At 41.7% G+C, this 22538-nt stretch overlaps 1 protein-coding gene across 1 annotated transcript in view; it reads left to right on the top strand.

Annotated features, from left to right (window-relative positions):
• Window positions 1–22538, top strand: part of mgat4b (alpha-1,3-mannosyl-glycoprotein 4-beta-N-acetylglucosaminyltransferase B) — a 203310-nt gene that overhangs the window by 171312 nt on the left and 9460 nt on the right. Inside the window, exons 9-12 of the mRNA XM_029770807.1 lie at window positions 10146–10276; window positions 12531–12638; window positions 17636–17829; window positions 18412–18490. Coding sequence (XP_029626667.1) covers window positions 10146–10276; window positions 12531–12638; window positions 17636–17829; window positions 18412–18490 — 512 coding nt within the window. The remainder of the gene's footprint in view (window positions 1–10145; window positions 10277–12530; window positions 12639–17635; window positions 17830–18411; window positions 18491–22538) is intronic.

Consider the following 22538-nt stretch of genomic DNA (forward strand, 5'->3'; position numbering starts at 1 on the left):
CGCAACAGAAAGCCATCGGTAGAGTTGAAAATGTGATGAAAATGTAACTTAAAAAAATATATATATTTGATGCATTTGAATTGAACCACAAAAGTCATTTGTATTTGCGCTATGTCATCACATACAGCTTTTTATCCACAACAAGTCAGTTTGATGGAAACACCCCTATGGTGGAATATGTGGATTTTGTTTTTATGCAGATTTGAGGATATTTGCATGAAAATCTGTCGCCAATTGGATGGAAACTTGTTCTACACTTTGCACATCAAAGTGAATTTCGGCTCAGTTAAAAATACACTCAAGAAAAACGTTTTTATTTATCAATAATCCCCACCTACATTAGACAACTATACAGAAAACCTTCAAATTGCTGAAATAAGTCAAGTTAGATAAACTGATAACTAGAATAGCAGTGCAGATGGCACGTGCAGAGATGCATTATAGATATTGAATGTGTAGGGGACCTATGAGAATGCTACAGACTTTGTGGTGCAACAGAAAGATCCACACACTCCAAATCCAGAGGTTGTGAGTTCAAATCCCTTTTATTTTACCTTTATTTAACTAGGCAAGTCAGTTAAGAACAAATTCTTATTTTCAATGACGGCCTAGGAACAATGGGTTAGCTGTCTTGTTCAGGGGCAGAACGACAGATTTTTTTACCTTGTCAGCTCGGGGATTCGATCTTGCAACCTTTCGGTTACTAGTCCAAAGCTCTAACCACTAGGCTACCTGCCGCCCCGAAAAGTAAGTACTAAGAGATTTTTGCAGAACATAGTACCACTTACCTTAAAACCAGAGAACGTTCCCTGTGTTTCGGGTCACCACATATCCAGATTGGATGCATTAGTTTGTATTCATGAAGCTTCCCATATCGGCACAGTTGACCAAGAAGGAATAACGCCATGTCAAGGAGGTCCGATAGTTTTTTTTTTATATACTGTATTTATACTCCAGACTCCGACATTGCTCGTCCAAATATGATATATTTCTTAATACGATTTTTGTACTTTTATATTTGTGTGTATTGTTGTGAATTGTTACAGTAGATATTACTGCACAAGCATTTCACTATACCCGCAATAACATCTGCTAAATATGTGTATGCGACCAATAAAATGTGATTTGATTTGAGATGAATACTTATGCAATGACTGTATTTGAGGTATTTCATTTTTAGGACTCTTTGACATTGGAGTATTTTGTGTAGATTTTTGACCCAAAAATATACTATTAAATCAATTTGAATCCCCCTTTGTAACACAACAAAATGTGAAAAAATCAAAGGGGTCTGAATATGTGTGCATGTGTGCCTGTCTGCTTTCCTGCTTCTGGATGCGAGTATGTGCACACACATAAGTGTCCTTGTCTTTTTTAAGTGTGTGTTCCCCTGTCTGAAAGTGCAAGAGTGCGTGTCTGTGTGTGCGTATGCATGCAATAGATGGATGGAGGGAGAGGTGCGAGATGAGGGGAAACGAGGTAGTGAGGGAGTCATTTGGAGGCAGTGGAGGGTGAATAAGCAGATAGGTGAATACTGATGATAAACTCATCTAGTGGCCACTCACTCTTTACCCAAGATGCACCTGGGTGCATATCTTACCAGTGCACCCTGTGGACTACCTCGCCGTCTGTCTCTCTCTCTCTCTCCATTTCCCTCTCCCACCCCTCTCTCTCCTTCTCTATATCCCTTTCCTCTGTATGTCTCTCTCCCTCTAGCCTCTCTCTCCCCCTCTTTCATCCTCTTGCTTGCTCTCTCCTTTTTCCCCTCTCTCTCTCTTCTATTCACTCTACATCTCTCTCTATCTCTTTCCCCTTTACTCTGTGTTTCTCTCTCAGTAGCTGTGTAACTAACAGATACATCTGGTACGTGTATCTACTAAATATGAGATAACAGCCCTAAAACTTCCTAGAAATGGAATGGTTGTTTTATGCCAGTGGTCTTCAACCTTTTCTTGCCAAGGGACATTTTTGTAGAATTTTTTTTGTTGAGCTTGTGATGTATCACAATGCATCTTTGAGAATGATCTACGACATGCTTAATGAATACAACACAGCTTTGGTGAAACCCCCGTCTGAAAAACAAACGTTTTTTTACCGCTTCGAACTCTCGGAAATGAAGCTTCTCCCCCCAACCGTGCCGTTCTGCTTGTAAAATGATTACTATCTTTACCCACTTCATATAAAAATAGAAAACTGCTGTTTGGTAAACTATATTTATTGAGTAAACTCCTAAAATGAATGTATTATGATGAATATTACATGATAATTCTGCCAGCTCTACTCCAAACACATGGTCGCTAATAGCAGCTCTTTAGCTGATTACCCCATAATGACAACGCAAAAACAGGTTTTTAGAATTCTTTGCACATTTATTAAACATTTAAAACAGATACCTTATTTACATACAGTTGAAGTCAGAGGTGTACATACACCTTAGCCAAATACATTTAAACTCAGTTTTTCACTAAAAATGTCAGAATAGTAGCAGAGAGAATGATTTATTTCAGCTTTTATTTCTTTCATCGCATTCCCAGTGGGTCAGAAGTTTACATACACTCAATTAGTATTTGGTAGCATTGCCTTTAAATTGTTTAACTTCGGTCAAATGTTTCGGGTAGCCTTCCACAAGTTTCCCAGAATAGGTTTTCAGAAGCTTCTAAAGCCATGACATAATTTTCTGGAATTTCCCAAGCTGTTTAAAGGCACAGTCAACTTAGTGTATGTAAACTTCTGACCCGCTGGAATTGTGATATAGTGAATTATAAGTGAAATAATCTGTAAACAATTGTTGGAAAAATTACTTGTTTCATGCGCAAAGTAGATGTCCTAACCGACTTGCCAAAACTATAGTTTGTTAACAAGAAATTTGTGGATTGGTTGAAAAACGAGTTTTAATGACTCCAACCTAAGTCTATGTAAACTTCTGGCTTCAACTGTAAGTATTCAGACCCTTTGCTATGAGACCAAAATTGAGCTCAGGTGCATCCTGTTTCCATTGATCATCCTTGAAATCTTTCTACAACTTGGTTGTAGTTCACCTGTGGTAAATTCAATTGATTGGTATTGATTTGAAAAGGCACACACCTGTCTATATAAGGTCCCACATTTGACACTGCATGTCAGAGTAAAAACCAAGCCATGAATTTGAAGGAATTGTCCGTAGAGCTCCGAGACAAGACTGTGTCGAGGCACAGATCTGGTGAAGGGTACATACCACCAAGACTCTTCTTAGAGCTGGCCGCCTGGCCAAACTGAGCAAACGGTGGAGAAGGTCCTTGGTCAGGGAGGTGACCAAGAAACAAATGGTCACTCAGACAGAGCTCCAGAGTTCCTCTGTGGATAGGAAAACCTTTCAGAAGGACAGCCATCTCTGCAGAACTCCACCAATCAGGCCTTTACGGTAGAGTGCCCAGACGGAAGCCACTCCTCAGTTAAAAGGCACATGACAACTCGCTTGGAGTTTGACAAAAGACACCTAAAGGAGAAACAGGAGTCTGATGAAACCAAGATTGAACTCTATGGCCTGAATGCCAAGCGTCACGTCAGAACAAAACCTGGCACCACATCCCTACGGTGAAGCATGGTGGTGGCAGAATCATGTTGTGGGGATGTTTTTCAGCGGCATAGACTGGGAGATTAGTCAGGAATGAGGGAAATATGAACGGAGCAAAGTACAGAGAGACCCTAAGCACACAGCCAAGACACCACAGAAGTGAATGTCCTTGAGTGGCCCAGCCAGAGCCCGAACTTGAACCCGATCGATCACCTCTGGTGAGACCTGAAAACAGCTGTGCAGCGACGCTCCCCATCCAACCTGACAGAGCTTGAGAGGATCTGCAGAGAATAATGGGTGAAACTCCCCACATACAGGTGTTTCAAGCTTGTAGCATTATACCCAAGAAGACTCGAGGCTGTAATCACTGCCAAAGGTGCTTCAACAAAGTACTGAGTAAAGGTTCTGAATATTTTTGTAGATGCGATATTAATTTTTTTTATTTGTATACATTTGCTAAAAAAAAAGTTTTGTGTGTAGATTGATGAGGAAAATGTTTTATTTAATCCATTTTAAAATAAGGCTGTAACGTAACAATGTGCAAAAAGTTAAGGGGTCTGAATACTTTCCGAAGGTGCAAGTGTGATTTGCTCAATATTAGGAGTTGAGAAATAAAGTTTATATCATTAGAAAGAGGATATTGCCCTATTTTTTTTATACTGTAGGTAGGTATTAATAATTGGTTTAGTCTGTTGTTACAAGAGATATTCATAAAAACATTTAAATAAATAAAAAAGTGTTTATATGGCACTGGTGCTCTTTCTACAGACCACACACACACACAGTAATTCAAGCCCACACACTATATGTTTTGCTATCCTCCTGAGGACCTAAAGTCTATTTTGCATTCAAAATCACATTTTTCCTTACCCTAACATACTGTCTAGACCGGGCACTCGCTTGCGCCATCTCGCAAATGTTGATTTGTTCATCCACACCAGACACGATCCAGACACGCAGGTTGAAATATCAAAACTCTGAACCAACTATATTAATTTGGAGACAGGTTGGAACTCAATAAACATTCATGGACATTTAGCTAGCTAGCTTGCTGTTGCTAGGTAATTGTCCTGGGATATAAACATTGGGTTGTTATTTTACCTGAAATACACAAGGTCCTTTTGTCGGCATCTTTGTAGAATTCTGACCCGTTATGAGGGTGCAGGAAAATGTTATGTTGGTGCTTTTCTAATAACCCATTCGACTGGGTTCATGCATGTCACTGATTGATCGTGCCTGGGAGGAATCCTCACTATTAGTATCTGTAATTTGGCAGTAGGCCCAGAACATTGTTTTGAGAACCGAAAGGGGTGTCTCAGTTTCAAGGTCTCAGCTTGGCGAGAAGAGGCCACGTGAGGTATTGGTCGGTCACATGCATGAACCAAAAGTGAATGATTTATTAATTATGAATAAAGAATAATGTAAATCATGCAAATATAACTTGTCTGTATAAGCAGTATATGAGAGTACTAATGGGACTACCCCAACAGTCCCACTTCAGACCGGTACTTTATGCATCTAAGTTTGACTGGAAGCTCTCCAGCTTGCTGATAATAAAGAATGATTCAATTTAATATTGACGTCAGGTGTCTCTCGTGGTAATTTCCACGATATGAGTCACACAAAATTGTGTGTTCTCTACGCCGACATCCACAAATAATATGGGAAACTAATTGGTTCTAGTTATTTCTCCTCCTTCAGTAGTAGTCTTCTTCTTTTTCTGTGTACTTTATATCTCGGTTGGCAACCAACTTTAAGGTGCATTACCACCACCAACTTGACTGGAGTGTGGACCTCAGTTCATCCTTCAATCACCCATGTGGCTATATGCTCCTAAAAACCAATGCGGAGATAGGAGAGGCGGAACTTGGAGCGCGCCAAGCGTCAAAAATAGAACCAAGTTGTATTTTAGAGCCTGGCTACGCAGACGCGCGTGAGCAGTGTAGAGAGTTTAGATGAAATGATTGAATAACATGTATGTGTACATTCACTTTGCAATGCTTGCGCACACAATGCGAGTGGTGTGGTCAGCATGTAACTCCTAAACCTAACCACTAAGCTTAAAATAGCCTTTGTCCTAGTGGGGATGTGGGAAATGTCCCCACAAGAGAGAACTTTCACTGTTTTACTATCCTTGTGGGGACTTTTTCAATTTTCTACAATATTGGCTTCAATTCAACTGTATCATTGACTGGGTCTGGACATTTCACTGTCGAGACTGGTGTGTGTGCGTGAGTACATGTGGGTTTTTATTACTATCCTCGTGGCTACGGGAAATCCCCAAGAGGACAGATTGTTAAATGGCTCTCTATAAAATGGAAATTGAATGTTATGCTTTTATCATTTAACCTTATGCATTGTCTTATAAGACCGCATTCACAGGCCATTTTGTACAACTCAGCATTGAAGTTATGGTGTGTGCCTATAGAGGTTATCCCCGTATGCAGGCTGTAGGGCTGTAGTGGAGCGGGTCGACAGTTTCAAGTTCTTTTGTGTCCACATCACCAACAAACTATCATGGTCCAAAAACACCAAGAAACGCCTTTTCCCCTAAGGAGACTGAAAAGTTTTGGCATTGGTCCCTAGATCCAAAAAAAATTCCACAGCGACACCATTGAGAGGTGTATGGCAACTGTTCGGAATCCGACCATAAGGCGCCACAGAGGGTAGTGCGTACAGCCCAGTACATCACTGGGGCCAAGCTTCCTGCCATCGAGGACCTACAGTTGAAGTCGGAAGTTTACATACACCTTAGCCAAATTTAAACTCAGTTTTTCACAATTCCTGACATTTAATCCTAGTAAAAATTCCCTGTCTTAGGTCAATTAGGATCACCACTTTATTGTAAGAATGTGAAATGTCAGAATAGTAGCAGAGAGAATGATTTATTTCAGCTTTTATTTCTTTCATTGCATTCCCAGTGGGTCAGAAGTTAACATGCACTCATTTAGTTTTTGGTAGCATTGCCTTTACATTGTTTAACTTGGGTCAAACGTTTTGAGTAGCCTTCCACAATAAGTTGGGTGAATTTTGGCCCATTCCTCCAGACAGAGCTGGTGTAACTGAGTCAGGTTTGTAGGCCTCCTTGCTCGCACACACTTTTTCGGTTCTGCCCACCAATGTTCTGTAGGACTGAGGTCAGGGCTTTGTGATGGCCACCTTGACTTTGTTGTCCTTAAGCCATTTTGCCACAACTTTAGAAGTATGCTTGGGGTCATTGTCCATTTGGAAGACCCATTTACGACCAAGCTTTAACATCCTGACTGATGTTTTGAGATGTTGCTTCAATATATCCACATAATTTTCCTCCCTCATGATGCCATCTATTTTGTGAAGTGCACCAGTCCCTCCTGCAGCAAAGCACCCCCACAACATGATGCTGCCACCCCCGTGCTTTACGGTTGGGAAGGTGTTCTTCGGCTTGCAAGCGTCCCCCTTTTTCCTCCAAACATAACGATGGTCATTATGGCCAAATAGTTCTATTTTTATCAAACCAGAGGACATTTTTCCAAAATGTACAATCTTTGTCCCCATGTGCAGTTGCAAACCGTAGTCTGGCTTTTATATGGCAGTTTTAGAGCAGTGGTTTCTTCCTTGCTGAGCGGCCTTTCAGATTAGGTTGATATAGGACTAGTTTTACTGTGGATATAGATTATTTTGTACTTGTTTCCTCCAGCATCTTCACAAGGTATTTTGCTGTTCTGGAATTGATGTGTACTTTTCACAATAAAGTACAGTCATCTCTAGGAGACAGAATGCTTCTCCTTCCTTTTTTTACCGTTATTTTACCAGGTATGTTGACTGAGAACACATTCTCATTTACAGCAATGACTTGGGGAATAGTTTCAGGGGAGAGGAGGGGGATGGATGAGCCAATTGTAAGCTGGGGATGATTAGACAGCTGTGATGGTATGAGGGCCAGATTGGGAATTTAGCCAGGACACCGGGGTTAACACCCTACTCTTACGATAAGTGCAATGGGATCTTTAATGACCTCAGAGAGTCAGGACACCCGTTTAATGTCCCATCCGTAAGACAGCACCCTATATTTCCCTCATTAAAATGCAAATCAATTTATAACATTTCTGACATGCGTTTTTCTGGATATTTTTGTTGTTATTCTGTCTCTCACTGTTCAAATAAACCTACCATTAAAATTATAGACTGATCCTTTCTTCGTCAGTGGGCAAACGTACAAAATCAGCAGGGGATCGAATACTTTTATCCCCCACTGTATGTAAACTTCCGACTTCAACTGTATATACTAGGCGGTGTCACCCAAGTCCTACCACACGAGAAGCGTTACCGGAGCACCAAGTCTATGTCCAAAAGGCTCCTTAACAGCTTCTACCCCCAAGCCGTAAGATTGCTTAACAATTAATCAAATGGCGACCTGGACTATTTGCATTGACCCCACCCCCTGCTGCTGCCACTCGATAAGCTGTACCCCCGCACATTGACTCGGTACAGGTACCCCCTGTATATAGCCTCAGTATTGTTATTTTAATTAGTTTTTTTATTTTCATTTTTTACTTTAGCTTATTTAGTAAATATTTTTTTAACTCTATTCTCTTAAAACAGCATTGTTTGTTAAGGGCTTTAAAGTAAGCATTTCCGGTAAGGTCTGTTGTATTCGGCGCATGTGACAAATACATTTGATTTGACTTTGTTCTCTAGTCTTTCTATTTCTCATTCATTCACTCTCACCCCCCTCACCCCCTTCACCACAAGCATGCACCTTTCTTACAGCATCCCACCTCCCTTCTCTCCCCCCTCAGCAGGCCAGTAATGAATGTTAGCCACATCTTTTTGTCTCTCTCTCTCTCTCTCTCTCTCTACTTATCTTTCTCTATCTCTCCACTCCCCCTCTCCCCCAGCAGGTCCTAACTCCTCTCACGTGACCACCTGACCGGTCACCCTCTCTTTCCCCCTGTCTCTACCCATCTCTCTCTCCCTCCTCCCACTCATCCCCATTCTCTATTCCTCTCTCTCGCTCTCTCCATCCTTTCCTCCATTTCTCAGCAAGATTTCTAATGAGTTGTTAGATAGCATATATCCTTCCCTTACTCGAGCCCTGACATTTCACACTTTCACTCTCTACCCCAACCATCCCCGCTCACACCTGTCTCTCCCTCCTTCCCTCCCTCTTTCAGTGGGGTCTATAATGAGTTATTGCATACCTCCTTCCCTTATGCGAGTGCTCAACCTCTCACCCTCTTGCCCTTTCTCTCTCTTGGTTTCTACCCATCTCTCTCTCCCTCCTCCCCTTTCTGCCTCGCCTCCCTCCCTTCCACACCTCTTTCTCTCTCTCGTTCTCGGTGGGATTCTAAATGAGTTGTAACTCCTCCTTCACTCGAACGCTCTACCCCTCGACCTCTCTCTCATAAACCCATAGTCTGTGGCATTGTAACCCTCACAATGGCAACGGCCCTGGTCCTGGAGTGTGGGCCCAGAAAGAGAGGACTGTAACCATGAGAAGACCGTAACCATTTAATTGTTTTTAATTTAGCAGATGCTCTTATCCAGAGCGACTTAAAGTAGTGAGTGCATACATTTTCATACTTTTTCATATTGGGGGGAAGAGAAGGATGGAGGATGAATGCTACAGCTCAGCCAAGGAAAGAGTGTTTATCTCAGTCGAGATGGTGTAACGAGAGGGTGGGGGAGAAGATGTACGGAGAGAGGTGAGAAGGTATAAAGAAGAGTGAGGGGGAGATGAGAGGGAGTAAGTACTCTTCTGTTGTGTTGTAATAGGCAAGGAAGAGAGAGACGAAGGAGATGTGTCTTCGAGTTGAGGGATCGGTGTTGTCTGAACAGAGGTTCCCATTGTCACTTTTTTACTTCAGTGTGTGCATGCATGGGTGGCTGAGTGTGTATTTTATTGGATTATGTTTCGTATGAGGACAAAACAAGACCATACATGATGTTCTTATACTCCAGGAAAAAGAAGATATTTTTGATCTTGTGATTGGTTAAATGGTATCTTCTGTCTTTGTGGTGACTAGCTGTTAAAACATTGTGGTGGAAAGTGCTTCAAAGCATTACAATAAAACGCCTGTAAAATAATCTCATTCCAGACCGCAAGCGACCTTGTTTTGACCAAAAAATATTTGTTCTTGTAACCCACTTGGTGACTTTGTGAAATTGACTCCAATGTATTAATCTGACAATTATGTTAAATTTAAATTCAGCGCTCAAGGGTCTGTGTGCAATTTATATGTCATTCAGATTTAATTTCAGAGCACACTGGCTAAGTTTAGCCTCCGTTCTAGGTCGTTGTAACTTGCTACACTCTACTTTATACTTCCTTTTTACCCAATTCCAAATCGACCCCCTAAGCATTTCTAATAAATCTGAAAGGGCAAGGTAGTTACTACCATATTTCTAAAACCTGTTCAATCCCTTCATATCTTCACAAAGGGCCAGGGGATAATAGCTAAGGACCATTTTGAAATTGGGAACCCAAGTAGTGTTCCATAGATTCAAGATATGATTAAACATTTTGAAACAGACATGGTACTACCTGAACAACCTTTGGCGATATCTGATGATGTCACGCATTGGAATTGAGTTGTATATCCTCTCTCCTCAGGTAAGATGTTCAAGTCCCTTGACCTGTCGCTGATTGTGGAGTTTATGCTAATGTTTTACAAGGACAAGCCCATTGACTGGTTGCTGGACCACATCATGTGGGTCAAGGTGTGCAACCCAGAGAAGGACGCGGTAAGTGTGGTAACCACTGTCTTAAAACAAGTTTTTCTTTGGACTCAGTCATGTTCAATCAGTGATTACTTCCAGGGAGGGAGGAAAGAAGGATGTATTGCAGATTATCCAAGCAGGGAGCAACAGGTTACTGCAAAAATAAAGTGAACGCTTTAGTAAATGAGTCTGTATAGCACACTGTATTACTTATACAACTAATATAAGGACAGGACATGAGACGGGAGTAGAAATTAACGTGGGCATTGTTTAATGCGTTTCACAGGAAGAACATTCCAAGCATTTCAATGTAGGTAAGCAAGGGGGGGGGGGGGGGGGTTACAGGTGCCCTAAAGGGACAAAACTAGAATATCAATACACAACAATGAGGGATACAAAGGCTGCGTTGACACAGGCAACCCAATTCTGATATTCTTTTCACTAAGCTGATCTGATTGGGCAAAAGACCAATTAGTGAAAACAATATCAGAATTGGTCTGTCGGTGTAAACGCAGCCAAAGTATATTGAAAATAGGTGCTTCCAAACAGGTGGGGTTCCTGAGTTAATTAAGCAATTAACATCCCATCATGGTTGCAGTCATTATAAAAATACCTATTTCACCAATATTTTGGCTACCACGGCTAAAAGAAGAGATCTCAGTGAATTTGAAAGAGTGTTCTCAAAGGAGCATAGGTGATTTAAAGGATGTGTTTGTGTATCACCAGATCTCAACCCAATTGAACACTTATGGGGGATTCTGGAATGGCGCCTGAGAAGGCATTTTCCACCACCATCAACAAAACACCCAATTATAGAATTTCTCATGGAAGAATGGTGTTTGCATCCCAGACACTTTTAGAATCTATGCCAAGGTGCATTGAAGCTGTTTTGGTGGCACGTTGTTGCCAATCACCCTATTAAGACACCTGATGTTGGGGTTTCCTTTATTTTGGCAGTTACCTGTACATATACTACATGACCCAAAGTATGTGGACGTTGAACATCTCATTCCAAAATCATGGGCATTAATATGGAGTTGGTCCTTCCTGCTGTTATAACAGCCTCCACTCTTCTTGGAAGGTTTTCCACTAGATGTTGGAAACTTGTTGCGGGGACTTGCTTCCATTCAGCCACGAGCATTAGTGAGGTTGGGCACTGATGTTGACGATTAGGCCTGGAGTTCAGGTCAGGGCTCTGTGAAGGTCAGTCAAGCTCTTCCACACCGGTCCATTTCTGTATGGACCTCGCTTTGTGCACGGGGGCAATGTAATGTTGAAACAGGAAAGGGCCTTTCCCAAACTGTTGCAAAAAGTTGGAAGCACAGAATCGCCAAGAATGTCATTGTATGCTTTAGCGTTAAGATTTCCCTTCACTGGAATTAAGGAGCCTGAACTATTAAAAACAGCCCCAGACCATTATTCTTCCTCCTTCACAAACTTTACAGTTGGCACTATGCATTGGGGCAGGTCGTGTTCTCCTGGCATCCTCCAAATCCAGATTCGTCCATAGGACTGCCAGATGGTGAAGCGGGATTTATCACTCCAGAGAATGCGTTTCAACTGCTCCAGAGTCCAATGGCGGCGACCTTAACACCACTCCAGCCAACACTTGGCATTGCTCATGGTGATCTTAGGCTTGTGTGCGGCTGTGCGGCCATGGAAACCCATTTCTTGAAGCTCCTGACAAAGTTATTGTGCTGACGTATTTGTATTTATTATTAATCCCCATTAGCTGCTGCCAAGAGGTTGCTTCCAGAGGCAGTTGGGAACTCTGTAGTGACTTGTTGCAACCGAGAACAAACGATTTTTTTGCGCTTCAGCACTCGGCAGTCTCGTTACGTGAGCTTGTGTGGCTTACCACTTCACGGCTGAGCCATTGTTGCTCCTAGACGTTTCCACAATAACAGTACTTACAGTTGACCGGGGCAGCTCTAGCAGGGCAGATGTTTGACGAACTGACTGGTTGGAAAGGTGGCATCCTATGACGGTGCCACGTTAAAAGACACAGAGCTCTTCAGTAAGGCCATTCTAATGCTAACGTTTGTCTATGGAGATAGCATGTCTGTGTGCTCGATTTTATACACCTGTCAGTAATGGGTGTGGCTGAAATAGCCGAATCCACTAATTTGAAGGTGTAGCCACATGCTTTTGGCCATGTAGTGTATAAATACTAATGGTCTCAGTCTCAGAAAATTGTGGAACTCCCACACACTCCTACTCTCTTTCTCTCTCCCTGCTCTTCTCTCTTTCTCAACTCTCCCGTCTGCCACACACACAGAAACACTGCGACAGGCAGAAGGCCAACCTGAGGATTCGCTTCAAACCCTCACTCTTCCAGCATGTGGGCACCCACTCCTCCCTGGCCGGAAAGATCCAGAAACTCAAGGTATGTACGTCGCGAGCATTGTGTGTTTCTGTATCCCACTGACTCGCTAGCCAATCAATACATTTTGTATACTCTAGCATCCTTTCACTGTGCATGTCAGCTTATCTTATCTTATCTGAATATGATATTAGCTTTCATGTCTCTGAGCACTGCAGCACTGATATACATTTCAAGTCACCACACAAATTCCAGATTTTTTACTACAAAGTAAAGAATACTGTGTTTTAATGTCTCCGATTGTTAAGATCAGTGGATATCAGCCTGAAGACTGCTACTGCAATCTAACCCAATCAATTCATTATCAATACGCCCAGCACTTTCTCAAAGTAGAGATTCTCCACCAAGCAGGCATGGCCTCCACCACTGAAATGAATAGTATTTTATCAGTGCTTACAACTCTCACGCAATGAGCGTGAGACACACGCATTTGACCCTCTTCACACACCACACGTTTCTCCACATTTCTCACGCATTGAAAAAAGTAACACTTTTATTTTTCGAATTAATCCAGTGTATATTCAGTGGGTTAACTGTCTCCAAATTGTTTGGAAATTGGAGCATGTGCGCCTGCAGATCTACATCACAAGCATTGTAACTGAGGCAGCTTCACAAGGGAGATCCATAATTGTTCTACCACATCAGATTGAAGCGCGTGATTGGTTTAGTAAGGGTAAGGGACCAAGGCGGTTGGATGCGCGTTTGTAAAGAAATGCCCCTCATGATTTGTTCTTTGTGCTGATCAAAGTTTATGAACTTTTCCCACATTTTGTTACGTTACAGCCTTATTCTAATATGGATTCAAAAATATAATATCCTCAGCAATCTACACACAATACCCCATAACGACAAAACAAAAACAGGTTTGTAGAAATGTTTGCAAATGTATTAAAAATAACAAGCAGAAATATCTTATTTACATAAGTCTCGAAATTGAGCTCAGGTGCATCTTGTTTCCATTGATCATCCTTGAGATGTTTCTACAACTTGATTGGAGTCTACCTGTGGCAAATTCAATTGATTTGGACATGATTTGGAAAGGCACACACCTGTTTATATAAGGTCCCACAGTTGACAGTGCATGTCTGAATGAATGAAAACCAAGCCATGAGGTCAAAGGAATTGTCCATAGGGCTCCGAGACAGGATTGTGTCGAAGCATTGATCTGGGAAAGGGTACCAAAATATTTCTGCAGCATTGAAGGTCCCCAAGAACACAGTGGCCTCCATCATTCTGCAGTGATACACCATCCCATCTGGTTTGCGCTTAGTAGGACTATAATTTGTTTTTCAACAGGACAATGACCCAACACACCTCCAGGCTGTGTAAGGGCTATTTTACCAAGAAGGAGAGTAATGGGAGTGCTGCATCAGATGACCTGGCCTCCACAATCACCCGACCTCAACCCAATTGAGATGGTTTGGGGTGAATTGGACCGCAGAGTGAAGGAAAAGCAACCAACAATTGCTCAGCATATGTGGGAACTCCTTCAAGACTGTTGGAAAAGCATTCCTCATAAAGCTACTTGAGAGAATGCCAAGTGTGTGCAAAGCTGTCAAGGCAAAGGGTGACTACTTTGAAAAATCTAAAATCTATTTTGATTTGTTTAACACTTTTTTTTATTTACTACATGATTCCATATGTGTTATTTTATAGTTTTGATATCTTCACAATTATTCTACAATGTAGAAAATTGTCCAAATAATGAAAAATCCTTGAATGAGTAGGTGTGTCCAAACTTTTGACTGGTACTGTGTGTGTGTGTGTGTGTGTGTGTGTGTGTGTGTGTGTGTGTGTGTGTGTGCGCAGTTGAAGTCGGACGTTTACATACACCTTAGCCAAATACATTTAAACTCAGTTTTTCACAATTCCTGACATTTAATCCTAGTAAAATTCCCTGTTTTAGGTCAGTTAGGATCACCACTTTATTTTAAGAATGTGAAATGTCAGAATAATAGTAGAGAGAATGATTTTTCAGATTTTATTTATTTTATCACGTTCCCAATGGGTCAGAAGTTTACATACACTCAATTAGTATTTGGTAGCATTGCCCTTAAGTTGTTTAACTTGGGTCAAGCGTTTCGGGTAGCCTTTCACAAGCTTCTCACAATAAGTTGGGTGAATTCTGGCCCATTCTGACAGAGCTGGTGTAACTGAGTCAGGTTTGTAGGCCTCCTTGCTCGCACACGCTTTTTCAGTTCTGCCAACAACTTTTCTATAGGATTTGTGGTCTTTGTGATGGCCACTCCAATACCTTGACTTTGTTGTCCTTAAGCCATTTTCCACAACTTTGGAAGTATGCTTGGGGTCATTGTCCATTTGGAAGACCCATTTGCGACCAAGCTTTAACTTCCTGACTGATGTTTTGAGATGTTGCTTCAATATATACACAACATTTTTTTCCTCATGATGCCATCTATTTTGTGAAGTGCACCAGTCCCTCCTGCAGCAAAGCACCCCCACAACATGCTTCACGGTTGGGATGGTGTTCTTCAGCTTACAAGCATCCTCCTATTTCCTCCAAACATAACAATAGTCATTATGGTCAAACAGTTCTATTTTTGTTTCATCAGACCAGAGGACATTTCTCCAAAAAGTATGATCTTTGTCCCCATGTGCAGTTGCAAACAGTAGTCTGGCTTTTCTATGGCAGTTTTGGAGCAGTGGCTTCTTCCTTGCTGAGCGGCATTTCAAGTTATGTCGGTATAAGACACGTTTTACTGTGGATATAAATACTTTTGTACTTGTTTCCTCCAGCATCTTCACAAGGTCCTTTGCTGTTGTTCTGGGATTGATTTGTACTTTTCGCACCAAAGTACGGACATTGCAATGTATTGCCCTGGCCACATCTGCAGTCCTCATGCCTACTTGCAGGTTACCTAAGTCACGTTCACGCAGATGAGCAGGGACCCTGGGCATATTTTGGTGTTTTTCAGAGTCAGTAGAAAGGCCTCTTTAGTGTCCTAAGTTGTCATAACTGTGACCTTAATTGCCTACCGTCTCTAAGCTGTTAGTGTCTTAACAACCGTTCCACAGGTGCATGTTCATTAATTGTTTATGGTTCATTGAACAAGCATGAGAAACAGTGTTTAAACCCTTTACAATGAAGATCTGTGAAGTGCTGTGAAGAGCTTCATTAAATAGTACCTGCAAAACACCAGTCTCAACGTCAACAATGAAGAGGCGACTCTGGAATGCTGGCCTTCTAGGCAGAGTTTCTCTGTCCAGTGTCTGTTATTTTGCCCATCTTAATCTTTTATTTTTATTGGCCAGTCTGAGATATGTCTTTTTCTTTGCAACTCTGCCTAGAAGGCCAGCATCCCAGAGTCACCTCTTCACTGTTAACATTGAGACTGGTGTTTTGCGGGTACTAGGACTTGTGAGGCATCTGTTTCTCAAACTAGACACTAATGTACTTGTCCTCTTGGTCAGTTGTGCACCGGGGCCTCCCACTCCTCTTTCTATTCTGGTTAGTGCCAGTTTGCGCTGTTCTGTGAAGGGAGTAGTACACAGTATTGTACGAGATCTTCAGTTTCTTGACAATTTCTCACATGGAATAGTCTTCATTTCTCAGAACAAGAATAGACTGACAAGTTTCAGAAGAACGTTCTTTGTTTCTGGCCATTATGAGCCTGTAATCGAACCCACAAATGCTGATGCTCCAGATACTCAACTGGTCTAAAGAAGGACAGTTTTATTGCTTCTTTAATCAGAACAGTTTTCAGCTGTGCTAACATAATTGCAGAAGGGTTTTCTAATGATCAATTAGCCTTTTAAAATGATCAACTTGGATTAGTTAACACAACGTGCCATTGGAACACAGGAGTCATGGTTGCTGATAATGGGCCTATGTAGATATTCCATTAAAAATCTGCGGTTTCCATCTACAATAGTCATTTACAACATTAACAATGTCTATACTGTATTTCTGATCAATTTGATGTTATTTTAATGGACAAAACATTTGCTTTTCTTTCAAAAACAAGGACATTTCTAAGTGACCCCAAACTTTTGAATGGTAGCGTGTGTGTGTGTGTGTGTGTGTGTGTGTGTGTGTGTGTGTGCGTATATTTATTTTCATTATTTCATTCAATCATATTCCTAACCAAAAACAAATTTAATTCAATGTCCCCCAGTTAGCATACTCTAAATGTCATGTACAAATAATCTCAAAGTAACACTAATTTATTTAAATAGTTCTAATTGTATGGATCCCTATGACAAATTGATAAAGATTTGCATATATTTGATGCACCATCATCATTATCGTATGAATTTGAAGTACAGTACATTTGCATAGGCCTAAAAGGAAGCTAAAAATATGTACATTGTTATAAGTCATCTCACAGAGATTTGATGTGACATCCAGTGTTAGGAATATACAATTCTCTGTTGTGATGACGTTGCATGAACTCCATGTGAGATTGCATCATTTTTGCCAACAATAAGAGAGCATGACTTGCGTTCATTTTCAAGTAAATCATGTAAACTGAATAACTCAGTTCCTCGAGGATTCTGCAACATAATTATTTTTGCTAAATCAACAATTCCCTGCATATTATGCGAAGTTGGCAAATTTGGCTCATCACGGCACTATTTCCGCGTAAAACAGTCAAATCATCACAATATTATCGCATAAAACTGACCCATCACCGCAGTACAAGAAGAGGGCTCGCATTTTCAACCAATAAACACACATTTAAAGCACAATATGGTTATATCAAGCCATACGTCAACAGACTTTGTCCCTGATCAGCGCATTGTCACGACAAATTGGATCAGGTCATTGCATAATGCCATGCAAAATGTCAGAATTGCCACAGCAAAATCAAGGATCAAGAAAAATCAAGAGTTGTCACGCTCCCAAATATAAAGTTAGAATTCATCCCTGTGTCTTTAGCTAACTGCACCCTCAAAGTCAATATGAGAGCTTAGTGATAGAAACAATTCTATCTCTCCCCTCTCTGACCCCCCTCCTATGGTCTAATGGTTTGCTTCAGGACAAGGACTTTGGCAAGCAGACCCTGCACAAGGGCCACGCCAACCCGCTGGCAGAGGTGACCACCAGCCTAAAGACATACCAGCACTTCACCCTGGAGAAGGCCTACCTGGGAGAGGACTTCTTCTGGGCTTTCACCCCCGTGGCTGGAGACTTCATCCGCATCCGTTTCTTCACACCTGTCCGCATCGAAAGGTGTGTGTGTGTGTGCACTCACATGCTCGGATACACACATACATGGCATGCTTGAATACAGACACATATATGGACACACACACGTGTGTATGCATGGACATAAACACTTACACACATGCGGGCGCACACACACACACACATACACACACAGATTTTTGTGCACATGCACACATTTCACACAAACTGTCTCTCTCTCTCTCACACATTTCACCCAAACTGTCTCTCTCTCTCCTTCTCTCCACTAGGCCCATATGAATAATATTTCTTCCCATTACTGTCAGGGCAGATGGTCTATCTACTCTGGACCCTCTAACTGTTAATGACTAATGACCATGCTGTGGCTCTTTGGTCACCCCTGTTACCTCAGAGGCGCTTTTGGGGGTAGCGGACGGTTCAGGCTGCTGTTAGGTACTTGGTGGCACATGCATTTATAGAAAGCAAATGGAGATAGAGATTGAACTTGGTGACTTCCTGGCTGGCTGACTGATGATGATGATAATAATGGTGGATCAATTTTTGTTGAATATCAAATTGACATCCCCCCCATTTGTTATCCTCTCTTATCTTTCTCTTTCTCTCTAGGTATTTCTTCCGGAGCGGGAACATTGAGCACCCAGGGGACAAGCTGTTCAACACCTCTGTGGAGGTGCTGCCTTTTGACGTGAGTCTCATCACTATTCACCCGATTCATTCCCAGCACATTATTATCGGTTTCATTTTACATAACCTTTTATACCAAATATTATATTTTAATACAAAGCTCGCCGCTATAAGCCTGATTCATCTTGCCTCGAGGGGCGGCAGGTAGCCTATTGGTTATAGCGTTGGGCCAGTAACCGAAAGGTTGGTGGAGGTGGCTTATTGTTGGAGGTGGCTTATGATCGTGAAATGAACATTCAGTTCTCTGGCAACAGCTCTGGTGGACATTCCTGCAGTCAGCATGCCAATTGTACGCTCCCTCAAAATTTGAGAAATGTATTTTTGGGGGGTTTGTATCATTTGAATTACACAACATGCCTACCAATTTGAAGACAAACAAGAAATAACACCAAAAAAACAGGAAAATTGAGCGTGCATAATTATTCACCCCCCCAAAGTCAATACTTTGCAGAGCCACCTTTTGCAGCAATTACAGCTGCAAGTCTCTTGTGGTATGTCTCTATAAGCTTGGCACATCTAGCCACTGGGATTTTTGCCCATTCTTCAAGGCAAAACTGATCCAGCTCCTTCAAGTTGGATGGGTTCTGCTGGTGTACAGCAATCTTTAAGTCATATCACAGATTCTCAATTGGATTGAGGTCTGGGATTTCACTAGGCCATTCCAAGACATTTAAATGTTTCCCCTTAAACCACTCAAGTGTTGCTTTAGCAGTATGATTAGGGTCATATTTTCTTCTGCTGAAGCCATTCTGTTTTTGATTTACTTCAGTGTTTTGGGTCGTTGTCCTGTTGCGTCACCCAACTTCTGTTGTGCGTCAATTGGCGGACAGATAGCCTAATATTTTCCTGCAAAATGTCTTGATAAACTTAGAAATTAATTTTTTCCGTTGGTGATAGCAAGCTTTCCAGGACCTGAGGCAGCAAAGCAGCCCCAAACCATGATGCTCCCTCCACCATAGTTTACAGTTGGGATGAGATTTTGATGTTGGTGTGCTGTGCCTTTTTTTCTCCACCTCTAGTGTTGTGTGTTCTTTCCAAACAACTCAACTGTAGTTTCATCTGTCCACAGAATATTTTGCCAGTAGCGCTGTGGAACATCCAGGTGCACTTTTGGAAACTTCAAACGTGCAGCAATGTTTTTTTTTGGACAGCAGTGGCTTCTTCCGTGGTGTCCTCCCAAGTGTTTTACGTATCTTAGACTCGTCAACAGAGATGTTAGCATGTTCCAGAGATTTCTGTAAGTCTTTAGCTGACACTCTAGGATTCTTCTTAACCTCATTGAGCATTCTGCACTGTGCTCTTGCAGTCTTCTTTACAGGATGGCCACTCCTAGGGAGAGTAGCTGAACTGCTTTCTCCATTCATAGACAATTTGTCTTACCGTGGACTGATGAACAGAAAATGCTTTTAGGGATACTTTTGTGTAACCCTTTCCAGCTTTATGCAAATCAACAACTCTTAATCCTCTTCTGAGATCTATTTTGTTCAAGGCATGGTTCACATCAGGCAATGCTTCTTGTGAATAGCAAACTCACATTTTGTGAGTGTTTTTTATAGGGCAAGGCAGCTCTAACCAACATCTCCAATCTTCTCTCATTGATTGACTCCAGGTTAGCTGACTCCTGACTCCAATTAGCTTTTGAGAAGTCATTAGCCTAGGGGTTCACATACTTTTTCTTGCCACTGTATACAGTACCTGTCAAAAGTTTACTTTATAATAGTGAAAACATCAGAACTGTTAAATAACACATATTGAATCATGTAGTAAACAAAAAAGGGTTAAACAAATCAAAATCTATTTTATATTTGTAGCCACCCTTGGCCTTTGACAGCTTTGCACACTCTTGGCGTTCTCTCAACCAGCTTCATGAGGTAGTCACCTGGAATGCATTTCAAAATTTGTGCCTTGTTAAAAGTTCATTTGTGGAATTTCTTTCCTTAACACGTTTGAGCCACTCAGTTGTGTTGTAACATGGTAGGGTTGGTAAACAGAAGATAGCCCTATTTGGTAAAAGATTAAGTCCATATTATGGCAAGAACTGCTCAAATAAGCAAAGAGAAACAACAGTCCATCATTACTTTAAGACATGAAGGTCAGTCAATGCGGAAAATGTATTTGAACTTTGAAAGTTCCTTCAAGTGCAGTCGCAAAAACCATCATGCGCTATGGTGAAACTTGTTCTCATGAGGACCGGCACAGGAAAGGAAGACAGAGTTACCTCTGCTGCAGAGGATAAGTTCATTAGATTTACCAACCTCAGAATTTGCAGCCTAAATAAATGCTTCACAGAGTTCAAGTAACAGACACATCTCAACATCAACTGTTCAGAGGAGACTGGGTGAATCAGGCCTTCATGGTCAAATTTCTGCAAAGAAACCACTACTAAAGGACACCAATAAGATGAGTCTTGCTTGAGCCAAGAAACACGAACAATGGACATTAGACCAGTGGAAATCTGTCAATTGGTCTTAATCCAAATTTTAGATTTTTGGTTCCAATCACTGTGTCTTTGTGAGAAGCTGAATAGGTGAATGGATGACCTCTGCATGTGTGGTTCAAAACAAGATTCATGACGAGAAACGCTAACCTGCCTAAGATCCCTCCCAACGTGTTCTCCAATCGCAAAAAACAGGTTGTTAACCTACTAAGGGGAGGGTGCTAGAGTGCTGAAAACAGGGGTGCCAATCATTTCGACCTGTATCTTTTTTTTAATATATATTACTTATTAAACCAAAAAAATTCTCTGAGCGGTATAAGTATATTTTTGGGGAGCATGCAATGTAGCTCAGTATTTATATTATTTATTTTATAGTCTTTTTTGCTCATCTTTATCAAGGGTACCAATAGTTATGGACTGTAATTCTCTCAAGTGGAAAGACATATGACGTCAACTTCCATCTTGTTGACATAGGAGCACATAAGCCATGTTGAAAGGCGAGCACCCACAGTGTTAAGCCCCAGAGGCTACAGAGAGAGAGAGAGGTGAAGAAAAATAGATGAGAAATTACTCAAGACAGAGCAAGGTTTCTCTCTCAGAAAAAGAGCGAGAACGAGAATGTTGAGGAGAAAGAAAAAGAGGACTCCCGGGCGGTGGTAATCAGATCTGTCTCCCGCCAGCTACTGTTCGAGAGCCTTTGCCTTAAAATGATATTTCATCCGGCAGGAGGGCTAGGCGAGGCGGGGATTTCAGATTATGCCCTGCAAACCACCGCTCTCCACGACAGATTAATAGCTGGATTTTGCAGAGGCTCGAGCAAGATATTCATCTCCTCCTGTCTCTCCTCCCTCGCTCTCGGTCTCTATCTCGCTTATATTCTTTCTTCTCCTCCCTCCTGCACTCATTCGATCTACACTTCAACCTGATTGTCATTGAGACCCTGTAATGGTGCTAGAGAAAAGGGGGATTTCGGGAAGAGAGCAAATAGGGTGGAGGTGTTGCTGTTTTTGTTGTTGTTGTTCCTCCTACAGTATGGGAAGAATACAGTGCATTTGGAAAGTATTCAGACCCTTGGCTTTTTCCACATTTTGTTACGTTACTGATACTGTAAATATTCAGACCCTTTGCCATGATACTTGAAATTGAGCACAGGTGCATCCTGTTTCCATTGATCATCCTTGACATGTTTCTGCAAATTGATTTGAGTCCACCTGTGGTAAATTAAATTGATTGGATATGATTTGGAAAGGCACACACCTGTTTATATAAGATCCCACAGTTGACGGTGCATGTCAGAGCAAAAACCAAGCCTTGAGGTCGAAGGAATTGTCCGTAGGTCACCGAGACAGGATAATGTCGAGGCACAGATCGGGGGAAGGGTACCAAAATATTTCTGCAGCATTGAAGGTCCCCAAGAACACAGTGGCCTCCATCATTCTTAAATGGAAGAAGTTTGGAACCACCAAGACTGTTCCTAGAGCTGGCCGCCCGGCCGAAGTGAGTAATCAGGGGAGAAGGGCTTTTGTCAGGGAGGTGACCAAGAATCCAATGGTCATTCTGTGGAGATGGGAGAACCTTCCAGAAGGACAACCACCTCTGTAGCACTCCACCA

Source organism: Salmo trutta, chromosome 13 (genome assembly GCF_901001165.1).
Source record: "Salmo trutta chromosome 13, fSalTru1.1, whole genome shotgun sequence".
NCBI lineage: Eukaryota > Metazoa > Chordata > Actinopteri > Salmoniformes > Salmonidae > Salmo > Salmo trutta.